This window comes from Sceloporus undulatus, chromosome 1 (genome assembly GCF_019175285.1).
Source record: "Sceloporus undulatus isolate JIND9_A2432 ecotype Alabama chromosome 1, SceUnd_v1.1, whole genome shotgun sequence".
NCBI lineage: Eukaryota > Metazoa > Chordata > Lepidosauria > Squamata > Phrynosomatidae > Sceloporus > Sceloporus undulatus.
Window position 1 is genome coordinate 188,651,890 of NC_056522.1, and position 27,621 is coordinate 188,679,510.

At 39.9% G+C, this 27,621-nt stretch overlaps 1 protein-coding gene across 1 annotated transcript; it reads right to left on the reverse strand.

Annotated features, from left to right (window-relative positions):
- Window positions 1-298: 298 nt before the first annotated feature.
- On the reverse strand, window positions 299-27,621 carry CD28 (CD28 molecule). The gene is given in 5 exon segments (XM_042446248.1): window positions 299-1,072; window positions 2,192-2,316; window positions 4,792-5,160; window positions 27,445-27,597; window positions 27,600-27,621. Coding segments are annotated over 5 exon segments (810 nt in total). The 3' UTR covers window positions 299-931.

The window sequence follows — 27,621 nt, forward strand, 5'->3', positions numbered from 1 at the left end:
AATAATTTGAAGCTTGAATTTTTAAAAATATCTTTATGACAATATGGATGCAACAGAGCAAAACAGTGCTAGGTTAGATGTAACTGGTCTGGCACAGAAATATAAATGTTGCTTGTTAAGCCTAAATTTTTCTTTGCTCCAGCCATGTGTCTGCCATCATGTCAGTGTCAAGACTGTACCTAATGCCAAGAAACGAAAGTACATCCTGCTCTTATCTTATGCATTTTATTGGGAGTCACTTTGATTGTCAGGGAGTTAATCGCTCTCCTTGCCAGCGACTTCTTGTCTGCCTCTTCGTCTATAACTTTTATCCAAACTTTGATGAAAGTATGTAAATCTCAAGAGTGTTTGCATATGGATGTACATTCCACCCTTACTTTAAGGCTCTTCCAGAAAGACTTACAGATTGATTGTCTTACCAGTGTGGAATTCATTCACCAAGATAGAGAAAATTGTACTTTCTACAGAATTACATGGCAAAGCTATATCATGCTAATCACACATTTTATTTACAATACAAGGGGTTCGTCATAGGGCCAGCTAAGCAGGATGTTTGTGATCTGTTCCACACATGTGTTGAACTCTAAATTCCACATTTCCCCATCGGCATTTAAAAATACAGATTTTTACCTCTGAACTTTGGGTGGTAGATTTACCAGAGTCTGGGTACAATTTAAACATCTGCTGTTGAGACAAAAGAAGTCATGAGAGATCTAAAATGCAGATGGAATCATTGCATCAAACAAATGACAGGCTTACATGATTATTTACAATCTGTTTTCAGATTTTCTTCTTTCCTATCATCAATATGAAACTTATTCTTTGTGTATCCTTTTTCTTTTGTTGATATCTGTCACCCGATATGGTCCAACAGCCCCATACAGCAAACGGTAGAATCTCAACTGCAGGGAAAGGTCATGTGCATCATGCATCATGGCTCCCATGATCGATATGCGGTGTAGTTCCTTACTGGGACACTCAGCTGAGGTTGCCTCTTCTTTGCACCATTAGACTGCCAAGGTGTCATGTTGAAATAATCATTCCGAACAACCTTATTCTTCTTCGCTTTCCGCTATAACAGGGGAAAAGATGGGAAGGAATACTCTATAAGATGAGTAAGATCCATTTAGCATATTACTGGAAGTAGCCAAACAAGGACCCTTGCATTCTCTTTCCATATTACTGGATACCAGAAAGCAGGGGCATCAGTAGGGGTATGCAGACTGCACCAGATGACACCTCAGAGGAGGCTGAACACCCAAAGGGTAGCCATTTCTGTCCACCCAAAGACACACACACCCAGCTACCCTCTATGCCAGGCAGGATGTCTCTGCCACCCACTAGCTATAGTCAGTGGTTGGGATGGGTGCTGCTGCCACCAAACAGCCCCTTCCAGGACTAGTGTGGCTGCTGGGCAAGGGGGAACGTGGATTGCCTCACTTCTTGCTCATCCAGCAGCTATATTAGATCCAGGATGTGCTGCTGGAAGACAGCAACACACACACACACACACACTGCCCCAGCATCAGCCACAGGTGTGAGGTGCGGTGCCTTCTGGGCCTGATGCAGCTGCCAGGTGAGCAAAAAAGGAACATCATTGTACTGATCAGACATGTGGGATTTATAGCTCCCTTCCTAGCTCACCCAGCAGCCATACCACATCAGGAACGAGCAGCAGCAGCTGCCATCAGTAGACAACAACAGAACTTCATGTTATCAAACCACACAAAAATGGCATAATGTCAAAAGATGGCCTTGACAAGAGCAGCCTTTGCCAACCTGATACCATTCAGATTGTTGGACTCCAACTCCCAGAATCCAACATATCTGGTGGGAAATTACTTTTAAAAGTTTGACCATGAACAGGAGAGAGGAACCTGTAATTCTCCAGAAATTTTTGACCATAAATCCCACACTCCTGAAGAGTGCAACTCTGGTTAACATTGATGGGCATTACAATCCAGCAAGATGTGAAAAGTCACACACACACACACCCGCCATGCACATAGGAAGATGGCCGGATCTTCATGAGGCAGAAGAGGACATAACATGACAAGTCTCTCGGGAGGTTGGGGGGGGGGGGGGGTGAGAGAGAAAGGATTTGGCCTTCCCTCTGATTAAATTTTGAATGCCCCACAGCATGTAAATGTTGCTAACATGTAGAGAGTAGTGAGAAAAAGTGGTTCCTTACCCAGCAATAGTAACAAGCTGCTGTCACTACTACACCATAGAAAATGAAGATTCCAATCACTGTTATCATCAGCATGTATTCCAGTCTATGTTGGTGGCACTGACATTTGGGGGCTTCAGGCACACCTGCACAAACCATAATCACAACAAAGTAAATTGCATACTGTCTGAGAACCAAATTATAAGTGATATCGCTCACACTTTGTACAGAGCATCCTTAAATCACCCATTTTTCCTTTGAAGGAAAAGGAGGTGCAGAGCCCTAAGTGAAGACTGTGCCACAGAACAGTGGTGAAGCACACTTTTCATTTTGGAACTGGCAGTAGGATCCAATCGGAATCCGGAGCAGAGCTTAGATATAATAGATTTCTGCCTTGCAACTGCCACAATAGGACAACATGACAAGTGGATTCTGGAAGTCATCAAACAATACATTTTCCAAGCTCTGATGAGGTCCTTGCGAGAATGTTCTGGATTGAGGCTTTAAGCTACTTTTTCTTCAAAATAAAAGGTTCCAGCTTAAGCACATTTTTAAAAATGCATATTTCACCCCTCACTACATCAGGGATCTTGCTTTTCTGAGAGAAGTTTTAAGTTTGTACCAGCCAAGGTGTATTAAGAAGGGCCCTGGATGAATCAGATGATCTAGTTGAGAGTGGGCAAATGTGAAAGGCTAGGGGTACGTTAGCTCTCCAAGGGAGCCTGGAAGGCCACACCCTTCCAATACACTTGCCTACAAAAAATAATAATACTGTATATTCTGTTGTATAAGTCTAGAAGTTTTAATCAAAAAATTGACCCCAAAAACCTGTGTCATAGGTCAATATAAGTACTGTACTTTAACTCTTATTTTAAAAAGGAACCCATCCTGACAAGAGTGTCATCTGTTCTGGAAGCACTGAAACTCCTCTACTCTCATTCATCCAGCCTTTAGAGTTTGCTCAAACCATTAGTGTCTGCTGGAATTTTGTAAGCTTTCTGGCATTGTTTTCCTTTTCTTCATCCTTTAGACCTTATGTTACATGCCCCTACATTTTAGCCTTGACTTATCCACAGGTCGTATCAAAATCCATCATTTTGGCACCCAAACCTGCCCTTGACCTATACATGAGGTCAACTTATAGTCGAGTATATACAGTAATCAAAAAGTTTATTTTGCTCTCAAATGCCCTCTCGGGCGTACAGGCGTTTTCCTCATTTTTTAACACATAGATCTGGGCCGTTTTAAACCCAGGAAAGGCTTTTTTTAAAAAAACTATTTCTTTCTTTAGAAAGTGTACAATACACTTCACTGTCAATCCTCTTACTTAAACAACCCTCTATTACATTATCTATTTTCATTGATGTTAATTTTATCTTATACTAGTCATTTATCCAAAATTTCACCTGATCCAACTGTGGTTTGAATCGACCATTACTGTGACACATATAACTGATAAATGGTTTCCATATGACCTTGAATAAATTTTCTTTTATTTCTCCTCTCTCTACTCTTACTCTATATGTTATTTTTTTAGATAAAACTATGACCCATATTCTGTGTAACCAATTCTGTATCGAAAGATTCTGCAGTTTTTTCCATACGTGCAGCACAGACCAAAAATAATGTAAGGTCTTTATTTGGTAAATTCTCATTTTCATTTTTGAATAAACAAATGAAAAGTAATGCCCCTCTAAAGTATAGCAGGAACCTTAGTATCTCCTGGGGTTTGGTTCCAGGCCCCACTGCAGATACCAAAATCCATGGATGTTCAAGTCCCATATAATACAATGGTGTAGTATAAAATGGTGTCCCTTATATAAAATGGCAAAATCAAATAAAATTGAATTTTAGAATTTATGTATGTATTTTAATATTTTCAAGTAATGGATGGTTGAATCCGTGGATAAAGAATCCGTACATACAGAGGTCTGACTGAAGACCCTTTCCCTTAATATATAACTTATTCAAGTTGGGGACTCTTCCTGAAAAATTTGTTTCTTTGGACATCTTTGGAAATTTTTTTTTTAAACAACAGGAAGTTGAAGTCAATTTCTATTTCCTTTGTTGTTGTTTTTTAAAAGCCTCTCCTGGACCAAAAAATGGCTGGGGAGGGAAACACACAGAGAAATGTGTTTGCCTCCCTACAGGGAATTTGGAGGCACTTGGAGGCAAAAATCTACCCTGAGGGTTCCTGGGGGTCACAGAAATAGCATTTTGCACACCCCTGATCTAGTCTACCATCCAGTTTCCTTCAGCAGTCAACCAAATGCCGTCAAACAGGAAATAACAACAGGAATAAACAGGAAATGCAACAGCACTCTGTGGTCATGTGGCCAGCATGACTGCACAGAATGCTGTTACCTTCCTACCCAAGTGGTGCATACAGTATTTATCTATGTGCATTTGCATGTTTTCGAACTGCTAGGTTGGCAAAGGCAGTATATAAATGAAGCTGCTATTACTAGAAGCTAGGACTAGTGATGAGAGCTCACCCCATCATGTGGAACTTGGGTCTCAAACTGCTGATCTGCCAATCTTGCGATCATCATAGTCAGCGTCTTAACCACTAAGCCGCCACTTTAAATAGAACAAATCAGAAACTATGTCTATGTTTTTACCTTTCACATGAATTAAAGTCCCATTAAAGCTTTCACTAGCTTCATGTGGTGGTGGGCGTACAGTCTCAATCTGGCAGACATAAATGTCCGTCTGGTTGACGTGTAGGTTCTGGAGGTAGAATCTTATTCTATTTTCATTTTTGGTGAAGTTCACATGGCAGTTAAATCCCACTTTGTTTTCTGCAGGATGCCAGGTCCCATTCCAGAAAGATGAGCAGACACTGTGTCTCTCCTCCACTCCTTTCAGCAGCTGGATGTTGAATGCCTTTAACTCTTTCTTGGCTGTGTAGTTGCAGAATATCTCTGCGCTTTCGCTCACTGCTACAAGCAAGGGAGTTTGTTGCAATGAAATTGTTTTTGCTGGAGAGACTTGAAAAGAGAGAGATACATTTTTAATAAGCACCAGGAAATGGCAATAGGATACACACACACACACACACGTGTGTGTGAAATGAAGGACCAAAGTAGTTTTGATGGCGCAAATTGAGTTTTACGTATGAATGCTTTCTAAAGACAAACACTGTTTTATTTCACGTAAGAACAATAAAGTGCTGTGAAATTAATTACAGCATAATAAACAATGTCCAGGATCAGGAGCTATGGTTGCTGACACCCTGCAGAATTAATCCCATTTAACACCGCTTTGACTGTCATGGCACCATCCTATGGAATTCTGGGATTTGTAGTTTGTTGTGGCACCAGAGCTCTCTGACAGAGAAAGGTAAATATCTTTCAAAACTACAAATCAATGAATTCCATAGCATTGAGCCATGGCAGTTAAAAACAGTGTGAAACTCACTAGTTCTGCAGTGGTCATACAGACTAGGTGGGGATACAGACATGGAGAAAGGAGCACCACCCCTTTCTGCCCAACATGGAGGCCACAGCAACCAAACGGCGCAGCCTCTGGGATCCCTAAAAAGAACTCGCTCTTGGCGGGTTCTTCTTAGGGAGCACGCACAGCACCATTGACACCCTTGCGCACAATGATGACATCCGCATGGCACCACGCATACGTCATCATGGCAGTCCCCATGTAGATGGCGGCGAGCGATTTTGGCACTGTAGGGCTCAGGAGCGTGTGGACGCTCCACTTTCCCAAGTCCTAAAATCAGCCCCAGGCTGGCACTTTGCACCAGTTTCTATCGGGTCTATGTCTCCATAGGTATACTTCCCAATACTAACCCTCCAAACCCAACTTAAAAGCAGCACAGTCTTCCTAATATGACCAGTTCCATACAGTCAGAGCACAGGGGGGTGAGTGAGGTTCGACTTCCATCCAGGTATTTTCCTTTAACTGAATATGTTGCATCAAGCATCTTCAGGGACCTCTGGGAACTCTTGCAGAGTCTCTTCAAATGTTGTTCTTGCAGCATGTCCAGCTACAGGAAAATAGGTGCATGCATCCCTTACCTCCAACAACATGAAAATGGCTGTACTGCTAAGAAGGTGAGTTTGAAGGAAGATTTTGGTATGGCTGTAACAGTCTTATGACTGCTTGTTGTTGTTGTGTTGTTGTTGTTGAATGAATTACGGTCAAAGACCAGCATACAAACAATATATTAAAGAACAGTTGAGTAAAAATGATGCATTAATAATAATGCATTCATGTCACATTAAAAGAATGCAATATAATAATGCATAAGTGGAGTAGTATGCATAACTAATTGTTTTGCTTTTAAATAGCAGGAGGATAAAATCTGCCCACTGAAAAGATAAAATAGTACAGTACCACAGCAAATAAAATGAATTTATCTAAACATAAGGAACAATTACTGTCAGTTGGACTGAAGTAACTCGGACTCAATGTGCTCTGCTAACTTAGAATTAATTTTGTTTTTTCTACAAGTAATTGCAGGAGCACAGAATTATGCCACTTTATAGGTTATTGTGGTTGTTGTTGTTGTGTGCCTTGTGGCAACCCTATGATAGAATTTTCTTGTCAAGATTTGTTCGGAGGAAGTTTATCATTGCCTTCACCTGAGGTCATTGCCCAAGTTCATCCAGTGGGTTTTACAGCCGCATGGGAATTGAATCCTGGTCTCCAGAGTTGTAGTCCAATACTCAAGCCACTACATCACACTGGCTCCCATTCTGACTTCTACAACTACCAAAAGAATGAGTGCAGAGTTGTAAATCCAACTTTCTTGTTGTAGTTTTTGTTGTTGTTGTTGTTGTTAACTTCCTGTGATTCGACCCTGACTCATGGAAGCCCTGTGGATAAGACATCTCCACAATTCCTTATCCTCTGCATAGGTCCTGCAAATTCATGCCCATGACCCCCTTCATGGAGTCTAGCTATCCGATATGTGGCCTTCCTCTCTTCCTACTATCCTCTACCTTTCCTAGCATTATTGTCTTTTCTCCTCATCCATGCCTTCTCATTATGTATGACAAAGTACAACAGACTCAATTTGATAATTTGAACACACTTCAGATGAGTTGATTTTCTTTCTGTCTGCTTTCTTTACTTTCCAGCTTTCACATCTGTACATGGTAATGGGAAATCCAGTGACTTGGACGATTCTGATTTTAGTGCTTAAATGTATATCTTTACTCTTCAGGATTTTTTCCAGTTCTTTCATAGCTGCCCTTTCCATTCCTAGTTTTCTTCTTATTTCTTGCCTGCAGTCACCATTCTGATCAGTGTTTGAGCCTAGGTACCATAACTCTTTAACTATTTCAATTTCTTCATTGTCTAGGTTGAATTTACATATTCCTTCTGTGGTCATTATTTTTGTTTTCTCTATGCTCAGCATTAAACCTGACTTTGCATTTCATCTTTGACCTTCCTTGTAATTGTTCCAAATCTGTGATGTTTTCCATTAGTATTATAGTGTCATCCAGGTATCGTAGGAGATTATTGCAGCCAGAAATCCCACAAGGGTAGTGTGGGATTGAAAAGGCAAGAATGGGTGTTATTGCACACCCAGGCAAGAACAACCCATATGCAGCCCAGACCCCAGCTGCACTTATCCAGTGGCTTTTCAAAAATGGCAAGCTGCTGTTTTTGAAAAGCCATTCAATAAGCATGGCTGGCGACTGGGAGGCATATGGGTTGCACTTGCCCAGCTGCAGATGTGTACAATAACACCTGTGTTTGATGTTTCAATCCCACATCTATCCCAGCGGGATTTCTGGGTGTGATAATCTCCTTAAATAGCTGATGTTCCTTCCTCCAATCTTCACTTGCCCTTCTTCTAAGTCTAACCTTGATTCTCTTATGATGTTTTCTGCATACATGTTGAACAAATAGGATGACAGCATGGAGTCTTGCCTGACTTGGCAGTTGGAAACTAATCGGTTTCTCCAAATTCTGTTGTAATCTATTGTAATCCATTATTACTACCAATATGAGTACCAGCAATAATAACTTGTTATAATAAATGTGTTAGTCTTTGTAATTTTTGCTACAACAGGTTAACATAGCTACTCCTTTGGAGTCTGTATAAAAATGTGTGATTGAACATCTGTATGACAGAAAATCAGCTTTGTTTCATTTTGTGATGGCTTGGAAACTATTATTAAAAATGCATAGTTCCTGGCAAACAAATAATAGCAGGTCTCTGGAGAAGAAGGAAATGAAGCAGAAGCAAAGAAACATGGTGAAGGAGACCAGAAAGAAACAGAATTCAGTGATGATCTCAATGAAGAAAGCACCAATTGCTGCTCCTGAACCAGAGCTCAGAACTGAACCCTCTTTAGATCTTCACTAACTTAGCAGTGTTGAAACATAGCCTGCTCAGGAAGACAGGAGAGAAGATTAAGATTCAGAAAACAGAGATTGTGGAACTAAGGAAGAAGCTGAACAGGTGGAGTGATCTATTATAGAAGAAGAAAGGCAACACTAAGGTGAAAGCAGACAAAGAAGTAAAAAGTGCTCAAAAAAGAACAAGACTCAGACACAGCAGGCACTGCAAGATTACTGTGTTGGATGACACACCTTTTGAGTCATAAACACGTCAAAGTGAGAGAGTATGTGTTCACCTCAGTCTTTTGGAAGAAGACTATTTTGGGCTGGCCATATGGGATACTCCAACCTCCAAGACATGGCAGGATGCTGCCAAAGAGATTAAAAACCAGGTTCATGGAGGCCTATGGAATTTCACCTTTAATGTCAATTTTTATCCTCCAGATCCCACACAGCTAACAGAGGATATAATTAAGGTACTATTTGTGCCTCTAACTGAAAAAAACAACAAATGATAGAAACCATAGATAACCAAGGATCATATCTGTGTGCTTTGAAAAATAGTTCAGTAAAACCACTAAAGTCATGTGAGTAAGTAAGCAAGCAAGCCAACACATTGCAGCCCTAAGACGGCTATTTTGCAAGACATTCCAGTCTGAGTGATAAAGCTGGAACAGATGTTATATCTCCCTTGTCTAACCCATATCTGTTTTTTGGGGGGGAGGCTTTCAAGTCACCTATCAACTTATGACAACCCCAAGAATTTATTGAGTTTTCTTGGGCAACAAATATTCAGAGGTGGTTTTGCTAGCTCCTTCCTCTGAAATATAGCCTATGACACCTGGTATTTGTTAACCTATTCATGTGGAGGGGGACAAAAGCATGTATGCTTTATCCTTACATACCTAATATGCTAGCACAACCTCCAACATTTCACAAATGAAAAATAGAGCATATGTGGCCAAGCAACATCAAAGTGTGATCAAAATGGCAAAAGCTATTAATGAAAAAGAACACACAAACTGGAAGAGGCTGCAATATGTCTTCCCAGGGTTGTGCTATGCCTGCTTCTGTTGTGCAGGGCTGGCATACTTTTCCAGCTGTTCCAATCTGGCAAGGGCTGTTCCAACTCTTCTACTGCTGTCCCACTTTTCCATGTGCTTTTAAAAGAGTGGCCCCCAAACTGTGCTCTTTAAGAGATTTTGGACTTCAGCTCCCAGAATCCCAGACTACTGGGCCAACATGGCTCAGGCTTCTGGGAGCTGAAGTCCAAAATCTCTTAAAGAGCACAGTTTGGGGACCACTGTTTAAAAATGTCCCAGTTAATTTCTCCTCCTCCCACTATCGCCTTTTGTCCTCAGCTTACTTCAGTTGCTGCAAATTCAGTTCAAAGTGCAAATACAGTTTGCACGCACTCTACCCATATTTAAAAATAGGGTTTTTTTAATGTCTTATCATCACGGATACATGTTGAAAGTGTTGGCAACTTCTCCAAAAGTACACCCACTCTCAGAAAAGCAAAATACACTCCAGAGTACTACAGAGAGGAACTTCCAGTGACTAGGGGTCCAGGATTTCTTGATGAGGTCCTTTTTTCCCTTCCAAAGCTATCCTCTGGCATCTCTTTCATGCTACATTATTATTGCACTTCTATACAACATTAATCTCCATGGCTGCATCCTATGGAATCCTGGGATTTTTATTTGATGAGGCCATTGCTGTTTCTAGCTTCGGCATCTTCCGGTGCAGTAACCCATAGTGTCACAAACACCCCCATTGACCTCCTCCTTTGTAAGGTTTTTTGTACTAATGTTACTCATTAATCATGTCCTAATGTTACACAGTAATCATAATTCCTGTATATTACTGAATGCAATGGCAATAGCTGTGGCATAAACAAACAAACAAAATTAAAATTCTTCCTTTAAATTACAAAAATCATACACATAGCCTAAATATATTTACATACGCATAGTTTCATGTGGCTGGAGAAAAAAAATGGTAAAATGTGATGTTTTTAAATACTTTTTTATTTTAATTTAAAAACTTTTTAATTACATTTTTTAAAATTAAAAATTAAAAACCTGGGGCCTCTCCTTTCTCCTCCCAATAAGCCTCACCCCACTCACACTATCTCTTCAGCATTTTAAAGGGATGCAGGCAAATGCCACAGTCCATTTCTGCCCAAAGGCAGATGTTTGAAGAGAAGTGGTGTCACCTCCCCTTAAGGTGTCACCTGGTGTGGTCTACACACACACACACACCAAACCTCCAAGTGATGCCACTAGGTGAATCATTACAAATCTCTGGCAGAAACATTTAAATACTGCTGCCAAACTATAAATCATAGGGGTTATTCAGACTGGTTTTTTTTTAAGCACAACTATGAGAATAATCTCACTCACCCATTCTGGTTTTGTTGTTCATGCTATTTTTTATAACCATGGCATTTAAGTGGTATCAAAGCGCTGTGAAAATGTTAATGTGAAAAGACCAGCATGTAAAATGTATTCAGTGAATTTATCAACCGGTTTTTGGATTTTGTTTTAATGCTGTAGGCTTTTTCTCTTCGGTTTCTAGCACCACCAGGGCAACAGCAATGTACAACACAAAAACTTGTTGCCAATTTAAGGCTTTTTAATGTGTTTCGTGGGAACAAAGAAATACATTTGAAAAATGTGAATGCTATTGAATGTTTGTGTTGTATTGTACTTACCCAGTAGTGAGATTAGTGAAATCCTGTTTTGCATGGGGTTTTGTTTTAACAATTCTTTAACCAAGATTAATGGAGGTATTTATACTTTGATGTGGAAAGCCTACCAGAATCTTAACTAGTAATACTACTTTGCAAAAAAAAAAAAATTGTTTAAAGTTGGGTTTTTCAAGTAACAACTTTAACTTATTTTAAAGGAAGGGGATGGAAAAGCAGGGGAGAGACAAAAATCTTGAAAAATATGTGTCATGTTAAGAAGGTAACCACTTACACATTGCCACAAAAGAGGAAATATAAACATGCATATCCCAAAACAGAGAATGAAAGAAGGAACAGATTTGTATCAAATGTGTACAGGTTAATTTAAATGGGAGGAACACAGTTAGAAATAACTGCTTGTATTTTCTATCAGCTCTCTCCCACCCTCAAATCTGAAAGAAATCATCATTCACCTGCACTCCAACTGCTGGCAGAATGGATCTCCTTCCTCCCATGCAGCTGATAGCCAGGGAAGTGGGGAGAATGGGAGTTACGATCATGACAACAGTGTCAAAATCATGAATGAGTTGCAACCATGAATACGTAACTAGTAGTAATACTACTAGTACTCACGATCACTGTTTAGTCACATTTTTGACACTATTGCCACAATCATAACTCCTCCCTTCAACCTATTTTTCAGGCATCAGCTGCAGGGAAGAAGGTCCATTCTGCCAGCAATCAGAACATGGGTGAATGATGCTAAGCTTACTTCACTAAGCAGTTGATAGAGAATGTTTGCAACAATGATTGTCATTTAAATAGAAAACCAATACAGTACGACCTCCATATCCACAGGACCGGGACCCACAGTTACCAAGTCCAAAAAAAGATGTCCTCTTTAGGCATTTTCTAGGTCCTCCACTGTGATTCTACAGTATGCTTCCCACAGACGGTGACCATAGAATTGCACTGAAAGAACTAGCAATGTCTAGGGATGTATTTTTATTAGCTCCTCCAGCATGGCTCTATGGCCAACTTCCTCCAGAAGTCTTTCATTTCAATAAGATTTGCTACTAACTGCATTTTTGCAATTCCATGCTAAGTCAAAAAATGTAACTCCAGTGGATACAAGGGTTGTACTCTACATTTTACCACAGTGTGGGGAAAGAATGTAAGCAAGTGATCTATTTTCCTGCTCAATCTGGTTCTCCAGATGTTGATGAGCAACTTCAAGGCCCTATCCGATCTCCCTTCTTTTGATGGTTCTTTACCATTAAATCAGACAGGCCTTCAAGCAGAGAAGGCCTTCCTAATATAGGCTTAACACTAATAAATCTTCCAAAAAGAAGAATTTCCTCTGTAAAGTAGATCACATGGCCATCTTTTGCATTTCTTTTTTTTTAAGGATATGTGACCATTTGATTAACCTCTGTGCAAAATTCAGATTTTTTTTCCAAAATATGCAACCATGTAGGAGCTGCATGTTTTTCTGCCATTATTTATTCTCTCCGTTTCATATTTGATTACCAACTTCACATGTGATCACTCAGAAGTTTGTTCCATCCTGTTTTCTCATTGTTGTTACTGTGTGCCTTCAAGTCATTTCTGACTTATGCCAACCCTCAGATGAACTTATCATGGAGTTTTCTTGGCATGATTCGTTCAGAGGTTTGCCATTGCCTTTCCATGAGACTGAGAGCAAGTGACTTGTCCATGGTCACCCAATGGGTTTCATGAGTGGCCTTGGGAATTGAACCCTGATCTCCAAAGTCATAGTCCAACACACAAACCACTCATTCGTCTGCATTTTTAAAAAGGTCTACATGAAAATCCATGTTTAAATATCATTTGCAGATTCAGACATGTCTTTTCTCAAAATACACATTTCTAGGCATATTTTATTTAGGCAGATACATGCCTAAACAGATTTTGGGATTTTTATTTTTAGCTGAGAATTGTTCCAGACATCCTGCCCTTGAAAAAATATTACAGTGCAGAGGCTACAATGTTTTTTGTAGTAATCCCCAAAAGAAAACTATTTGGAAAGTGCAAAAGCTGATAAATAAAATAGGTCAGATCCATGTATTTATCAGGCAAATGTAGATCAAGTCAATTTGTATCAAGATTCACAAAAATCAAATTCCTTGAGTGAGCATCTAGAATTAAATGTAAAGGAGAAATTGAACACTAGCAATATGCTTGACAGCTGAGCTAGGAAACCTCAGCCACTGGAGTTAAAGATAGCATACCCTCCAACATGTCACAGATGAAACCCAGGATACATGTGGCCAAGAATGAAACATCAGAATGTGCTCAAGATGGCAAAATATATTGCTATGGAAGAACACCCAAACTAGGAGAGACTGCTGCAAGCTGCTTTGGCCTGAGCCTCCTGGGAAGGGCAAGATTCTGCCCCATCATCTCCCCCCCCCCCATTTAAAAGAACACAGATAATTTTAGCACTCTGTACTATATTTGTGGCAATGGAAGAAAAGTGAGGACGAAGATGGGGGAACAGAAGGAAGAGAGAAAAACTCAAATATTTTAAAAGCAGTTGGAAAAACTGGAATGACACAAGATTACTTGGGACTGTCTCTGCCAAATCAATACTGTTGGGGGGGTTATAACCTCCTAAGAGGGGTGTTAAGTTCAACAACCCTCCATTCCCAATGACAGCATTGTTTAGCAGACCTCCCGCTTTTGTGTAATTTTTCTTATTCCTCTTCTGACGTTTAGTAACTGGCAGTGAGAGCTTTAAGATCCAAATATACTGGGCCCTACCTACAAGTGGAATGTGTCCAGTGCAGAGTGCAATTAATCTGAAATTGAACTTGGTTTAATAGGCTTCTTGCCCATCCTTGCTCTACAGCAGACATGTGGTCCTTCAAATGTTCTGAGACCACAACTCCCATCAACCCTAGATTGGTGCAAGATGTTGCAGACTACATCAATTACTGACAGAATAACTGGGCAGTGTAGAGCCTGCCAAAGGAAGAGGAGCAACTGGGTGCAAGTTATATATATCACTTCCATAGCATCATCTGGGAATAATCTTCGAAAGGGAAAGGCAGGATATAAATAAATATTTTATTATTATTTTATTATAATGCATTCTGCCCTACCCTGTATCCCTCCCCCTAGGATGGGGAAAAGCCTCTACATTGCCATGGCCCTGATCTTGGGAAAGAGCAAAATAAAACTCCTTTATTTTTGCACTCAATTAAATAAATGCAGCAATGTAAGGGAAAATTTGAGAATTTTGAAAAACCTTTCTCTTTTGTCTGCAACTATCAAAAGAAGCCCTACAGGAGGGCTAACCATAGTGATGGCGCATGGTTTTACTTTGCAAGGAAGTGGATTCCAGATGGGAGGTTGATTTTTTCATTTCCTTCTCTGTGGGTTTGACTGCTTTGTACATAAGTGCCTCTTAAATTGAAACTTTTGTCCTAAGAAAAGAGAGGCGCCTCTTTGAAGGTTACAGATTCCATTACTCTGCATTAATATGCAGCAAAAACATTTTATTAACATACAAAACACATACACTGACATACATATATACACATGTATATACCAATACCAACATACAAAGCAGTCTCCAAATCTCCTTGTCTCCACATAACTTACATAACTCTTTCTCCTACTTGAACCATATACTCATTTTCTTCATCCTTTTCTCCTTCATTTTTACCATTCTTACTAAAAAGTGACTGTTCTGACTACAGCTCCCAGGTTCTCTTGAGGTAGCATGGTTAGCTGCTATGCCAGTTGGGGAATTCTGGCAGCTGCAATCCAAAGCAGTAACATTTCCAAGCTATCTGAGCGAAAACAAAGAACATAGTTGTATTCTTATGACTAACCAATATTTAGTGGCAGTACCTTTCTTGGAGTGGAACCTACTGTCCAGACAGCAAATTTTCACTTATGGATGCTCCTCCATTCCTTCCGAGGGTAGCATCTATGTCCTCTCAAATCTGCAGAAGGTTCCCCAGCCCTCCAGATTCTGGAAGCACTTGGAGAGGACAGATCTCCTCACTGCTCTGCTGACAGAAACTGTTCCATCAACTGGATGAGTTTTCTGAATTCCACCCTAAGATACAGTACTGGAAATGTCCTCCCTAGTCAGCAGTTAGATATTTGGCCAGAGCTAGGAATAATATAGTTCCCCAGATTTTGTAGGACTGAAACTTCTAGTATTCCTCACTATTAGCTATGCTGGTTAGGGCTTCTGAGAATTGCAGTCCAACAACATTTAGAGGATTGCATGGTTTGCACACATATATTAGGTACAAGGTTTGTAAATATTGGAAATAAGACTGTTACATAAAATGAGATTTAAATCTGTGATCTGTAGGAAGCAAGAGAGTAACACAATGTGTAATCTTCTACCAAAGACCTCTGAAATATCAGGATTTAGCTCTCGTGAGAATTTTAACTTTCTTGTTTTATTAAAAAGCAATTCTTTTATGGTATTTAATGAATTTCTGAAAGTACGTGGGCAACAAGTCCAGTTAGTAAAATCTGAAAAATCAAAGCCATAGCTGCATAAGAGTCCAGGGATCAGAACATGGCCTTCTGCACTTCTCACAGCATGTCTTTCTTTAATTTGTGAGCAGAAAGCACCAGAAGTATTAATTAAAAATTAATAGAGCAATAATTTTAAAACTGTGGAATTAAGCAAAAATAAAACATTGTATAAAAGCTCTATCATTTGCCCATGTCTGAGAATTCTTCTTTTCTCTCCACAGAATTTAAGTTTAACTGCCACAAAAAATGCTTGTTTGACTGGGAGTGTATCTTGCCCCTGTGGTACATTTCTGTATAAAACATGCTAGGGATAAAAATATTCCCCCAAAGATCCTGCCTATATAGCTATCTAAGCTGCCCTACGTTTCTAGGCCAGTTGTGGTTGCCCAAAACATGACTGGTAAATACAGGTTGAGTCTCCCATATCTGAAATGTTTGGGATCAGAAGTGTTTTGGATTTTGGAATTTTTTTTCAGATTTTGGATTATTTGCATATACTTAATGAGATATCTTGGAAATGGGATCCAAGTCTAAACAAGAAATTCATACACATTAGTCTTAAAGTAATTTTATACATAATATTTTTAATAATTTTGTGTATGAAACAAAGTTTAGGTATGCTGAACCATCAGAAAGCAAAGGTGTCACTGTCTTAACCACCCATGAAAAAAGTATTGGATTTTGGAGTATCTGGGATTTTGGAATAAGATAAGAGAGGTTCAACCTGTACTATATTCATGAACTGGTAATGTTTTAAGACACAATGAAGAACATGTAGCTGTAGGTTTTCCCACCATGTGTGAACACAGCCCAAGGCCTGCAACTGCAAAGCAGAAAGGAATCCTTCCTCGAATAGACTACCACTGTTAAACAGGAATATGAATCAGATGGCTTCTGCACTGAGGTCTTTAATAATTTAGTTGTAGGGCATTTAGTAGTAGGGCATTACTTTTCCAGAGTACAATACTGCATTACTTTTCAGCACTCCAACAGAAATGTAATTAAAACTGTAATTCTACATGGAATGTGAAACAGTGATACATTATCTGGCAACATCTTTCCTCTGGGCCAAGATCCACCTAGCGTTACTCAGTAATAAGCCTTATTCAGAAAACTCTCCTGTCTTGTTAATTAATTGCTGGCTCTTTGCAACTTCTTATTCTGTCATTGCTTCCTCTTCATTGTGGATGGAGGATTAATTAAGAATCTCCCTTAATTACTCTGTTGCTGTTGCTTGTGAGACAGGAGGAGCTTTAATTACCTATTTGTGTGCAGTCTTTTTCCCCAGAATCTATGGCAAAATAGTTACTTTGCAGTTTTAAAAATGTAGAGAAAATGATTAATGGAAACTAACCACTGTCCTCCAGGGAACAGAGACTGAATAATAAAGGAGCAACTAGAAAACATACATCCATAATTTTTCTGCAGCAGTGAATGGACTATACATCATAACAGTTGCAAATGCTGCTAAGAGGGAAGCTACTAATGAAATGTACAAAAGCCCTGAAAAGTCTCTGACTGCTCTCAAGACTCCACAACTAAGCTTTTCTTAAAAATCTTAAAATAATTCATTCACCGTGGTCTAAACATAGCAATAAGTATCATTCTGGCACAGTGAATTGCCTTCCCTCAGCATAATATGTCTGCAGTTATTTTTAGAGGAAAAGCTAGTGGAGCAGCAAAATGTTGAAATCTCCAAGTTAGACACATTGGCACAAAGTATTAGAGGTGGGAAATTGTCATTTCTGCAATTTATGCTTGCAAGAATAGGCTGCTGCCTCTCATTCTCTTGAATTCTCTGATTGTGCCATTTCTCCAATGCTTCTCAAACTTGCTGTCTGGCTCCTAGTCATTTCTGATTTATGGTGACTCTGAGGCAACCCTTTGCCTTTCTCTGGGGGTGAGAGAGTGTGACTTGCCCATGGTCATTCTGTAGGTTTCCTTGGCTGAGTGGGAATTTGAACCTTGGTCTCAACATTCAAACCACTACACCACACTAGCTATTGTTGTGGTCCAACATTCAAACCACTGCACCATGCTAGAAATTGTTGAACTGCAATTGCCAGGAGCCTCAGTCAGCATGGCCAATGATTCAGGATTCTGGGAATTGGAGTATAAAACATCTGGAGGGCCAAAGTTTTAGAACAACTGTTCTGTAAAATATCTATTGCAGCTAAAAGACCTCCAAACATTAAGGCATATCCTTAATGGATATTGAAGGTCATGTGAAATGAAAATCATGGCACTTCCTTCAAAGTGTTCTAAGATAATCTTAGGGGCTGAATAGACCTCCTCTAAGGGGTGGCCTGCAGCCACCTCTTTCTTCACTGGATTGGAGCTGCAGTACTACATGCCGCGGTCCTGATCTGGCCTTTCCACAGCACAAAAAGGAGCTGCAAAAAGTGGCTCCTTTTTGCACCGCAGAAAGTGTGCCATAGACACCAGCACCACAGCTGTTCTGCATTCCTTTGGCATGGCGTCACCTGGACGCAGCACCAAAGGAGCACCATGACACTGCCCATCATGTGATTGGGTACATCAGGTGGCAGCAGCATCAGGTCAGTGTCAGGGCACGCACCATGTGGACACCACACCCCCACTCTGCTCCCAGGCCAGCATTTATTGCCGGTCTATAAAAAGCCTTAGTCTCCAAACTCTGGGCTAGCTTTGGGTGAGAGGAAACTGGATAGTAACCCAAGGCACTGAAATGAAGAGAGAGCCAAATTGATTTTGAGGTTTGGGGTGGGAGTTAAATGTACAGTGGGCTCTGAATCCACTGGGGTTATTTAAATTAGAATTAGGAGATTATTGCACTCACTTTTCTCCCGAGCTGGACACAGGCTGGGTATGGGCAACAAACGCATTAAAGTAGATACTATTGCACACTTCCATGCCCAGCTCAGAGGCATCGCATACCCGATCCAGCCTTCTTTGCAAAGCAAGCCCCAATGCCTCCTTGACAATTTACTCATGAGAGAAGCACACGAGGGTGTGAACCCCCATCATGCTTCTTTCACAATTTATGATGATTTCTTGGTGATTTACTTGCAGGTAAGCCTCCCATGTAAAAGAGTCCTTAAACTAGTTACATCAGTCCAACAGAGGGTCTACTTGTAGGTAAGGAAGAAGCTCAAGGAGGTGAGCTTGCAACAGGATCTCTGTGTATGAGCCTGTTCAGCATGATAATTCCATGAGAGTCATTATTGGAAAGCTACCTTCATCACATGGTTTGTATAACTAGAGCAGGAATGCAGTGAAAGCAGAGGCAAAAATAAAAAAAGAGCTCACTCTGGACCTTTCTCATAAATGTAGTGGAGGAAAACTGGAGGAAAGGGGCCAGTGAAACTGCTTTTCCCTCCCAGTCCCAAGCAAGCCAGAAAGCTTGGTAACCTTGTAAATCTGCAAGAGTGTACTTTGGGTCTCCATAAAGCAAGGATTCCTATGCCTCAGTTTGAGCCTATACCATTGGCCCCAACCCTAACCCTGCCAGTTGTCTCGCCAAAATTTTTAGTATTTTGTTTTCACTAAATGAGGAAACAGAATATCTGAATGTAAGATGACATTGAATCTCAAACACATAGCCCTTCCCCAGCCATGATGAAGTCAATATTTTACATACTTCTGTTTGAAACATAACAGAAGCTTATTGAAGGTAATGCAAGCCTTAAAGTGATTGTTTAAACCACCAATGTGAAATCAGTCTGGTAAAGAGCAGGTCATACTTAAGCTGGGTGTAAAATATATTCAGAGGCAGCCGTGTTGGCCATATAGTAGAGTATAATAACATCCAAAATCCACAAAACAGTGATATTTTTATTTGGCCAACTAAAATAGACAAAATGTAGCTTTAAGAGACTGTGTGGGACCTGCTCATTAGCTAGGCCTGCAGCCCCATGGCAAGGAAGTGTAAAGCCATCACATTAAACCAATTTTTAAATTTCCATCTGGGCAAGATAAGATTGGTCAGGCAGATTTACATAGTCCAGGCCAAGAAGCCTTAGATTTAGAGTTTATTATGAGGAGAGGAGAGCCAGAGAAGGCTTTATGGTGGGATTGTCCCTCTATTCCTTTCACCCCAGGCCCACCAGCAAAAAAGTTCAAGAAGGGCTGAGTGCAACCTAAGATATCTAGATAAGGTCCTACTGGATAATGTTCTACAGCTGTGTAAAAATGAGTCTGAGACCAAGCATTAAAGGAGGAATTCTTCTGGTGTAGTAGTGGAGAAGGCCACCACCAGTCTACAACCAAACAACCTGTAAGACTGAACCCAGGGAGCTGAAAAAGGCTCCTCTAGAAGAGGATTTGAATTTGAAGGTTGTAACACTTTATCCCACTAGTCTGCTGTCTCGCCACAATCCCATTAGTTTAAGGAAATGGAAACATTCCAGTTTGGGAACATTCATTATCATGCTTCTCTGCAATAGCACTAAGGTGCTGCTTTGGGAATCTATGGTTCCAGGCTCTCTCTTCCGCATGACCTCCATTACCCCACCCCTTCCTATCCTATCTAGTATACCTTTTGATTTTACCACAATTTCACAATTATGGCAATGCGATGAAATTTTTTAAAAATTAAAAAGAAACAGAAAAGGAAAGGAAAACAGCCTCCTTGGGAATAATGTGGGGAAGGGAGAGGGAGAGAGAGAGCGAGAATCACACCTATTCGCACCACATGACTGCCTCAAAAGTGGAACTGCAGTGGGAGGCACTTATTGCATGGCAATCCATAATAGAAAAGTTGCACAAATGGGGGACATTGACAGGTTTTATCTGTCAATGAAAAGGAGTGCTCCAGGAAAAGTTAGAATGTAAGGCAGCAGCAAGACAGATATGACATAATTTTATTAGTACTGGCCAACTTTTATTTTATTGAAATTCTGCTTTGCTAGCCTCGTGTGATGACATCTATAGTGTGGAGGAGCACACCCCAATCCCTGTTTCACATATAAGAAAAAGATGAACTGCGTACATCAGTCTCCTTGATCTTAGAGCAACATGGGAATTAGTCCACACATGTAATAATTCTCACTTAGAGCCCTCAGTGTTGTGCACACATGCTCGTGTTTGTGCAGCAGATCGCAGCATGGCTCCCAGCATCACACCAGTCCTCATAAACCACCTGGGTAGCCATGCAAAGTGGGTGAGGAGGCCCATCATTAATCCTACAGTCAACCCTGTCCAAGTTAGTTAGCAGTTGGTCTAAAGAAGAAGATTATGGCACTACACTACACTCTTAAAGTGTTGTTATCCCACTCTAACTGGTCTGGCTGCCTCCTGTTGCATTCTGAAGTTTGTAGTTCAGTATCTTGCAAATGGCCATAATTGGAAACAAAAAGCTGGTTGTTTTGGTGTTATTCTGAATGATAAGCAGTTTGCATTAGCTTCCCAAAGCTAAGAGGAAGAAAAGGTGCTACGACTGTGGTTTTCAAACTGCTTACCATTAAGAATAACACCAAAAACAACCAGCTTTCTGTTTCCAATAATGGCCAGTGAAAAGTTTGCAAGATACTCACAAACAGGACATGAACTACATATTGTGTCAGTTAATTCCATCTGCCATGATGCACCTGGAGTTTGTTGTGTCAGCAAATTGCATAGGGGTATTGATCTCTTGGGGTCACTTTGTCACATTTTGTGCACACAGAACAACAATGATATGCAAGAAGCCATGCCTCCATGCCCTGCGTGCATTGCAATTCATCTTAAAAATTCCTCCACAATGTGCTAGAAAATGCAAAGGATTCTGGAACATCTTATACAGTACATTGTGATCTGTGTGGCGATATCTGGCCAAACTATTGGACTTTGACATTGTCTTGAGAAATGAGAACCTGCTCTAGAATAGTGCCATAGAAAGATGCTCTGAGCTATCTGCTGCCAACTTCTGGAGAGCTTCCAGGAAAGAAAGAAAGAAAGAAAGAAAGAAAGAAAGAAAGAAAGAAAGAAAGAAAGAAAGAATTGTAGCCAATGGGCACAAATATGGCACCAGTCCCTTGCACACGGTGTGTGTGTGTGGAGGGGGGGGGGTCCCATATAAAATAGCTTAAGATGTATCAGTCTTGAACTACATCAATCAGTTGACTAACACAAAAATGTGCCCACTATTTCTCAGTTCCTTGTCAATGAACATCTAGTGGGCCTTCACATGAAATGTTTTTAAAATCCAGAAAATCCAATTGTCAGCAGGTTGGAATCCTTGGTTGCTCATCATCTGCTTGAAAGTGCCAGGAAACAAACCATTTGAACAAGAAAGATTTGCTATAGACCAGTAAGACAATCTGAAGTCTGCCCTGCTATTGCTATTGAGTTCATGATAGCTTTCACTCATCTTTACAAAATGAGGTGATTAAATCTGGCACTGTAATTTTTGTCAGTGGCAACAAAAAAATTATGTTGCTGGCAATAATATGTGGTTGTTGTTGTTGCTGCTGCTGTTAATAATAATATTTATTTATTTATTTCTAGTCCATCTTTTTCCTGGATTGGGACTCAAAGTATCTTTCAATGATTAAAAAATTGTTAATAATTCACAATTATACAATTAGAAAAAAATTAAAACCAGATTAAAAATATATAATTAAACACACACACACACACATCAGCACAACAATTAGCAATATTCATAGAATCACGGAATCACAGAATAATAGATTGGAAGAGACCACAAAGGCCAATGCATTGTGTAAGATGGGCCTTATATAATCACTCATCAAAGGTGATATCCCAGTGGATATCAAGGGACCACTGTACCTGCAAGGAAGGTGGGGAAGAGAGAAAGGCCTCCTCAGAGCACAGACTGGTTCATAAGGGAGAATACAGTATGGTACTTCAAATAGCCTGGACCTGAGCCATAGTCCCAGAATAGTAGCAGTATGAAAATCAGTGACAAGATAGCTATGAGTGTAACTAGTCATCATGACTTCCCAATTGTTTTTTCAACATTTAAAGTTACATTCTTTTATTTAAGTTATTTGCAAATGAAACTGTTCAGAAATGTGGCTTATAGCCTTTTCTCAACTTTGTGCACAATAATGATAAACTATATACTGGGTTTTTTAAATTATTATTTTGTTACTTCCAAATTCTAAGAAGCCACATTAGCATAGCAGTGCATTGCTTGTATGTAGATTCATTTTTCAGCTGATATCTCTGGTTATCATTATAGTGTGTGTGTGTGTGTGTGTGTGTGTTTGTGTGTGTGTGTACTGTATATACTGTATGTATAAGTCTAGAGATTTTAGTCAAAAATTGACTCCAAAAAACCTGGGTAGACTTATCCATGGGTCAATATAAGTAGTGCACTTTAATTCTTATTTTAAAAGGAACTATCCCCTGGTGAAAGGCAAGAGCATAATCTGTCCTGGGAGCACTGACCCCTCTCTATTATCTCATCCATCCGGCCTTTAATATAAGCACAAACAGTTATGCCTACTAGAATTTTGTAAGTTCTTTTGCATAGTTTTCATTTGCTTCACCTTTTAGACCCTTTGCTACATGCCTATAAGTTTCACCCTCGACTTATCCACGGGCCATAACAAAACCCATCATTTTGATCCCAAAACCTGACCTCAACATATGCATGAGGTTGACTTATAGTCCAGTATATAGGGTAGGTATCCACATATGTGTTAATTTTGTTGTGCTTTGTTTTGCTTTTCAGATTGCAAAACAGTCTTGCTTGAAACTGCTTTTTCACCCTTTAAAAAAAAATGAGGCAGTTCATTCTATAAATCTGCTCAAAGTTACCCGGAGGGTTTCCATGGCTCGACAAGGATTTGAACCCTTGTCTCCCAGAGTCCTAATCCAACACTCAAACCAATATAGCAGAGTGGCTTACCTATTCATATTTATTATATTTTAAATGGAAATACCTTTCACCACAGTGGTGAATATTGTGACCAGGTGATCTGCATGCCTGCTCAGTCTGCTGCCCAGATGCCAGCTGCGGGAGGGCAGTTTGAAGTCCCCTGCTCTCCTTTCTTTATTTTCAAAGAGTTTGAGCAAACAACTCTTAAAACCAAGGAAGTCTTTAAAAGTCTGAGTGACTTCTGATAGCCCTTCCAATAGAGCATGAGACATGGCCACCCCAAACCATGCACAAGATGTGAATTGCACCAGATCATTCACATGGAACTGCTACTCTGTTGGGAGCCAGCATGGCATAGTGGTTCGAGTACTGGACTAGGACTTTGGAGACCAAGGTTCAATCCCCACTCAGCCATGAAACCCATTGGATGACCTTGGGCAAGTCACATGCTCTTAGTCTCAGGAAAAGGCAATAGCAAACCTTCTCTGAACAAATCTTGCTAAGAAAACCCATGGTAGGGTCACCTTAGGGTCACCACAAGTCAGAAATAACTTGAAGGCACACAATAACAACAACAACACCTGAGGAAGTAGATCTAAATCTATGAATGTTCATGCTACCAACGTCTTACTTTCAGTTAGTCTCAAAGGTGCTACAAGATCTCTCTACATACTGATTCTACAGACTAACACGGCTATATCTTTGAATTCTAACATTTATGCGATTTGAGGAGTTTTAAGAAACATAGTTCTCTTCACTCTCCAAAATTAGTAAGCCAGCAAAAAGCACCAGTATTCATTCAACGTAACATATTTGTAATAGTTGAGAGATATTTATTTTCAATAGACAGCTTGAGACCATGGGCAGGAATCATGCAGCCTCTCGACATAGTTGGACTGCAACTCCCAGAGCCATAGTGGGAAATTGTGGAAAAGCCATAGTGGAAAATTCCTTTCCACTAGCAATTACAGTGCTGGGACTTGTCATCCAACAACATCTGGAGAGCCACTTCATTCCCACCACTGCCATAACATAACATTTGGAGGTGGTACATTTTCCTTTAAAAGTAACCCAGGGATATCGGGTTTTCAATTGATTTTGCCCAAGAACTGTTGTTCTGCAAAAGAAGCACAGAGACCAGGTTTGCAAAGGACATCACGGAACAAATGCATTACTGGAACAGGATTTGAGCTCAAACTCAAGATTCACAGACTTAATTTACTGGCATTTTAATGAGCCTGATTTGACCTACAGTAGTTAGTCAATATTTTCATTATTATTTATCACCATTATTTTTTACTGTAGGAAGCCATTTAAAGTTTGCTTTTGCTTTTCTGAGGCACTGCCATCTTTTTATAGTATCTCAGCTCTCCTGCTCTCTTTGTTAGAGGAAGCTGAGAATTATTGTTCTGGCTCAGATGTAAGAAGTACAAAGATATAATATCTTTAAAAAATACGGATGAACAACCATAAATGTTATACACCCAAAACATAAAGCAAGCAGGCAAGGAATGGAAAGGGGATTAAAGGTGCCAAAAGTTGCCAGTATAGTGGATAATAACTTTTAAAGAGCTTTCAATGCAGAGGATGGATGGATGGGTGGATGGATGGATGGATGGATGGATGGATGGATGGATGGATGGACAGATAGGCAGACATTTGTTTTTGCCTCACAATATTTATGATAACCAGCATGGTGTCATGGTTTAGGTGTTAGACTATAACTGTAGAGACCAGAGTTTAAATCTCTGCTTTGGTATGGAAACACACTGATTGACCTGGGGCACATCACACACTATCAGCCACAGAGGAAGGCAAAGGCAAACCTCTTCTGAACAAATCATGTCAGGAAACCTTCATGATTTTATTTGAGGGTCATAATAAGTCAGAAATGACTTGAAGGCACACAACAGCAACCAATTTACATTGTGCTGCCATTTCAGATGACACTTGGAAGTTAAATTCACACACTCAAGATTTCAGAAACAAAAACTGAGGTAGTCATAGCCATTTTTGTCATATCCTTGTATTTTAAAGTGTCTTCAGAAATGATGTGGAGATTACAGCCTTAACAAAAGGCAAATTCATGAGGTGATAACAAGAAAAAGAATTAGCTAAGAATTAAACATTCAAAATCAGAAAGATGTCTTAAATTCACAGGACATTTTTCTTGCTTTGAATTAGAATTAATATGACATTTCTTTTAGATAGTTTGCATGCAGTAAAAATGAGTACCACCCTGAAAACTGGTGATCATATCACAAAAGGACTATGAACATGTGTTAATTCTCAGTTTAGCCAAACTGTAAGCTTCCAGTGGAAAGAGACATCAGTTTAGCAAAGGTTTATGTAACCTCAACATTGGTTACATTACATAGCATCTAAAATCAAAATAGAAGAGCTAAAATTAAGTGCGTAGCAGTCCTTCAATGTCGAAGGAATACATTCTCATTTTTGGATGGCATAGTCCAGCTCTAAGAAAATCTTCAAGCAAAACCACCTTGAGATCTGTGCGCTATTAATTTATGAATGTCTTTTTTCCACTTGAGAACAGCCATACCAGGTCACATCAAAGGGTTGTCTAGTTGAGCATTTTGTTCACCTGATGCCTCTGGGAGCCCAAAAAGAGAAGAGAAGGCACCCGTGCCCTGCTCCTCATGTACCCCAGCAACTGTACTGAGAGACACACCTCCTTTGATACTGAAGGTCATATGTAGCCATCATAACTAGGGATTATTGATAGTATTACCCTCCATTAATTTCTCCATTTACCTTTTAATCTGTCCAAATAAGTAGACATCATTACATTTTGTAGTTGTTGTTGTTGTGGGCCTTCAAGTTGTTTCCAACTTATGGCAACCCAACTTATGGCAACCCTATCATGGGGTTTTCTTGGCAAGATTTGTTCAGACGAGTTTGTCATCACTTTCACCTGAGGCTGAGAGCATGTGACTTCCCCAACATCACCCAGTGAATTTGATGGCTGGGCTGGGAATCGAACCCTGGTCTCCAAAGTGACAATCCAACATTCAAACCACTATGCCACAGTGGCTCTCATTTTGTAAGTTACACATTCCACATCAATACGATGGGTGAAGAAGTTCTTCTGTTTCTCTGCCCTGAATTTTCCACTCTTTAGCATCATTGGATGACCTTAGCTTCCAGTATTATGACAGAGGGAGAGGTCCATCTCCTTTCCCCACATTATTAGTAAGTTATACAACAGGCAATGGCAAAGCTCCTCTGAATACATCTTGCCAAGGAAACACTATGATAGAGTCACCATAAGTAAGTGTCAATCTGAAGGCATATAACAATAAATCATGTGTCCCTTGCTCAGCTTTTATATCAGTGCAAAATAGCTCCAAATATGTAACCTTTTCTCATAAAGGAATTACTCCTGTCCCTTCATAATTTTGATTGCTTCACCCTAAACCTTTTCCAGCAATTCTGAGATGTGATGACCGGAACTAAACCAGCATTTCAAGTGTGTTCATACCATAGATTTGTATAAGCCCATTATGATATTATCAGTTGTATTTTTGAAATTAATATTCTGGTCTGTCTTCAAGAAACTAAGGGCATCTTAATGTTGGTTTCCAGCTAATTTTTCCTCCTTTTTATCCGGGCAGTTTGTAGGCCAAGGCCTAATTTATTTTAACAGCATTTTAAAGGAAAAACAAAAGACCACAGTCTAAAAATATGCAATGGTGATTACAGCAAGCTGAAGTATTAATGGTATCTAAGCATGGCAATTATTAAAGCCTTTATTTTGCACAAAGGCAGTCCAATCATTGCTGTTCAGAAGTCCCTAGACACTGCACTGATGCAGTTTATACCCAAGGATGTGGGCATAGGACAGTCTTAAATAAAAACTGTTTCAAAGATTTCCCACTCAGGAAAATCAGAGAGAGAAAAAGAGAGAGAGAGATTTACCTGTTGTACAGGCGATGTGAATAATGATGAGTGTTGTAAAAAGCATCCTGAAGATCATGTTGTTACAGGATGGTCTGGACATCTGCACCCCACACATACAGAGCAGCAGACCACAATGGGGCAAAAGTAAATCAACCTCTTCGGTCAAGAGTCAACCATCACAGATTTAGTTCTCAT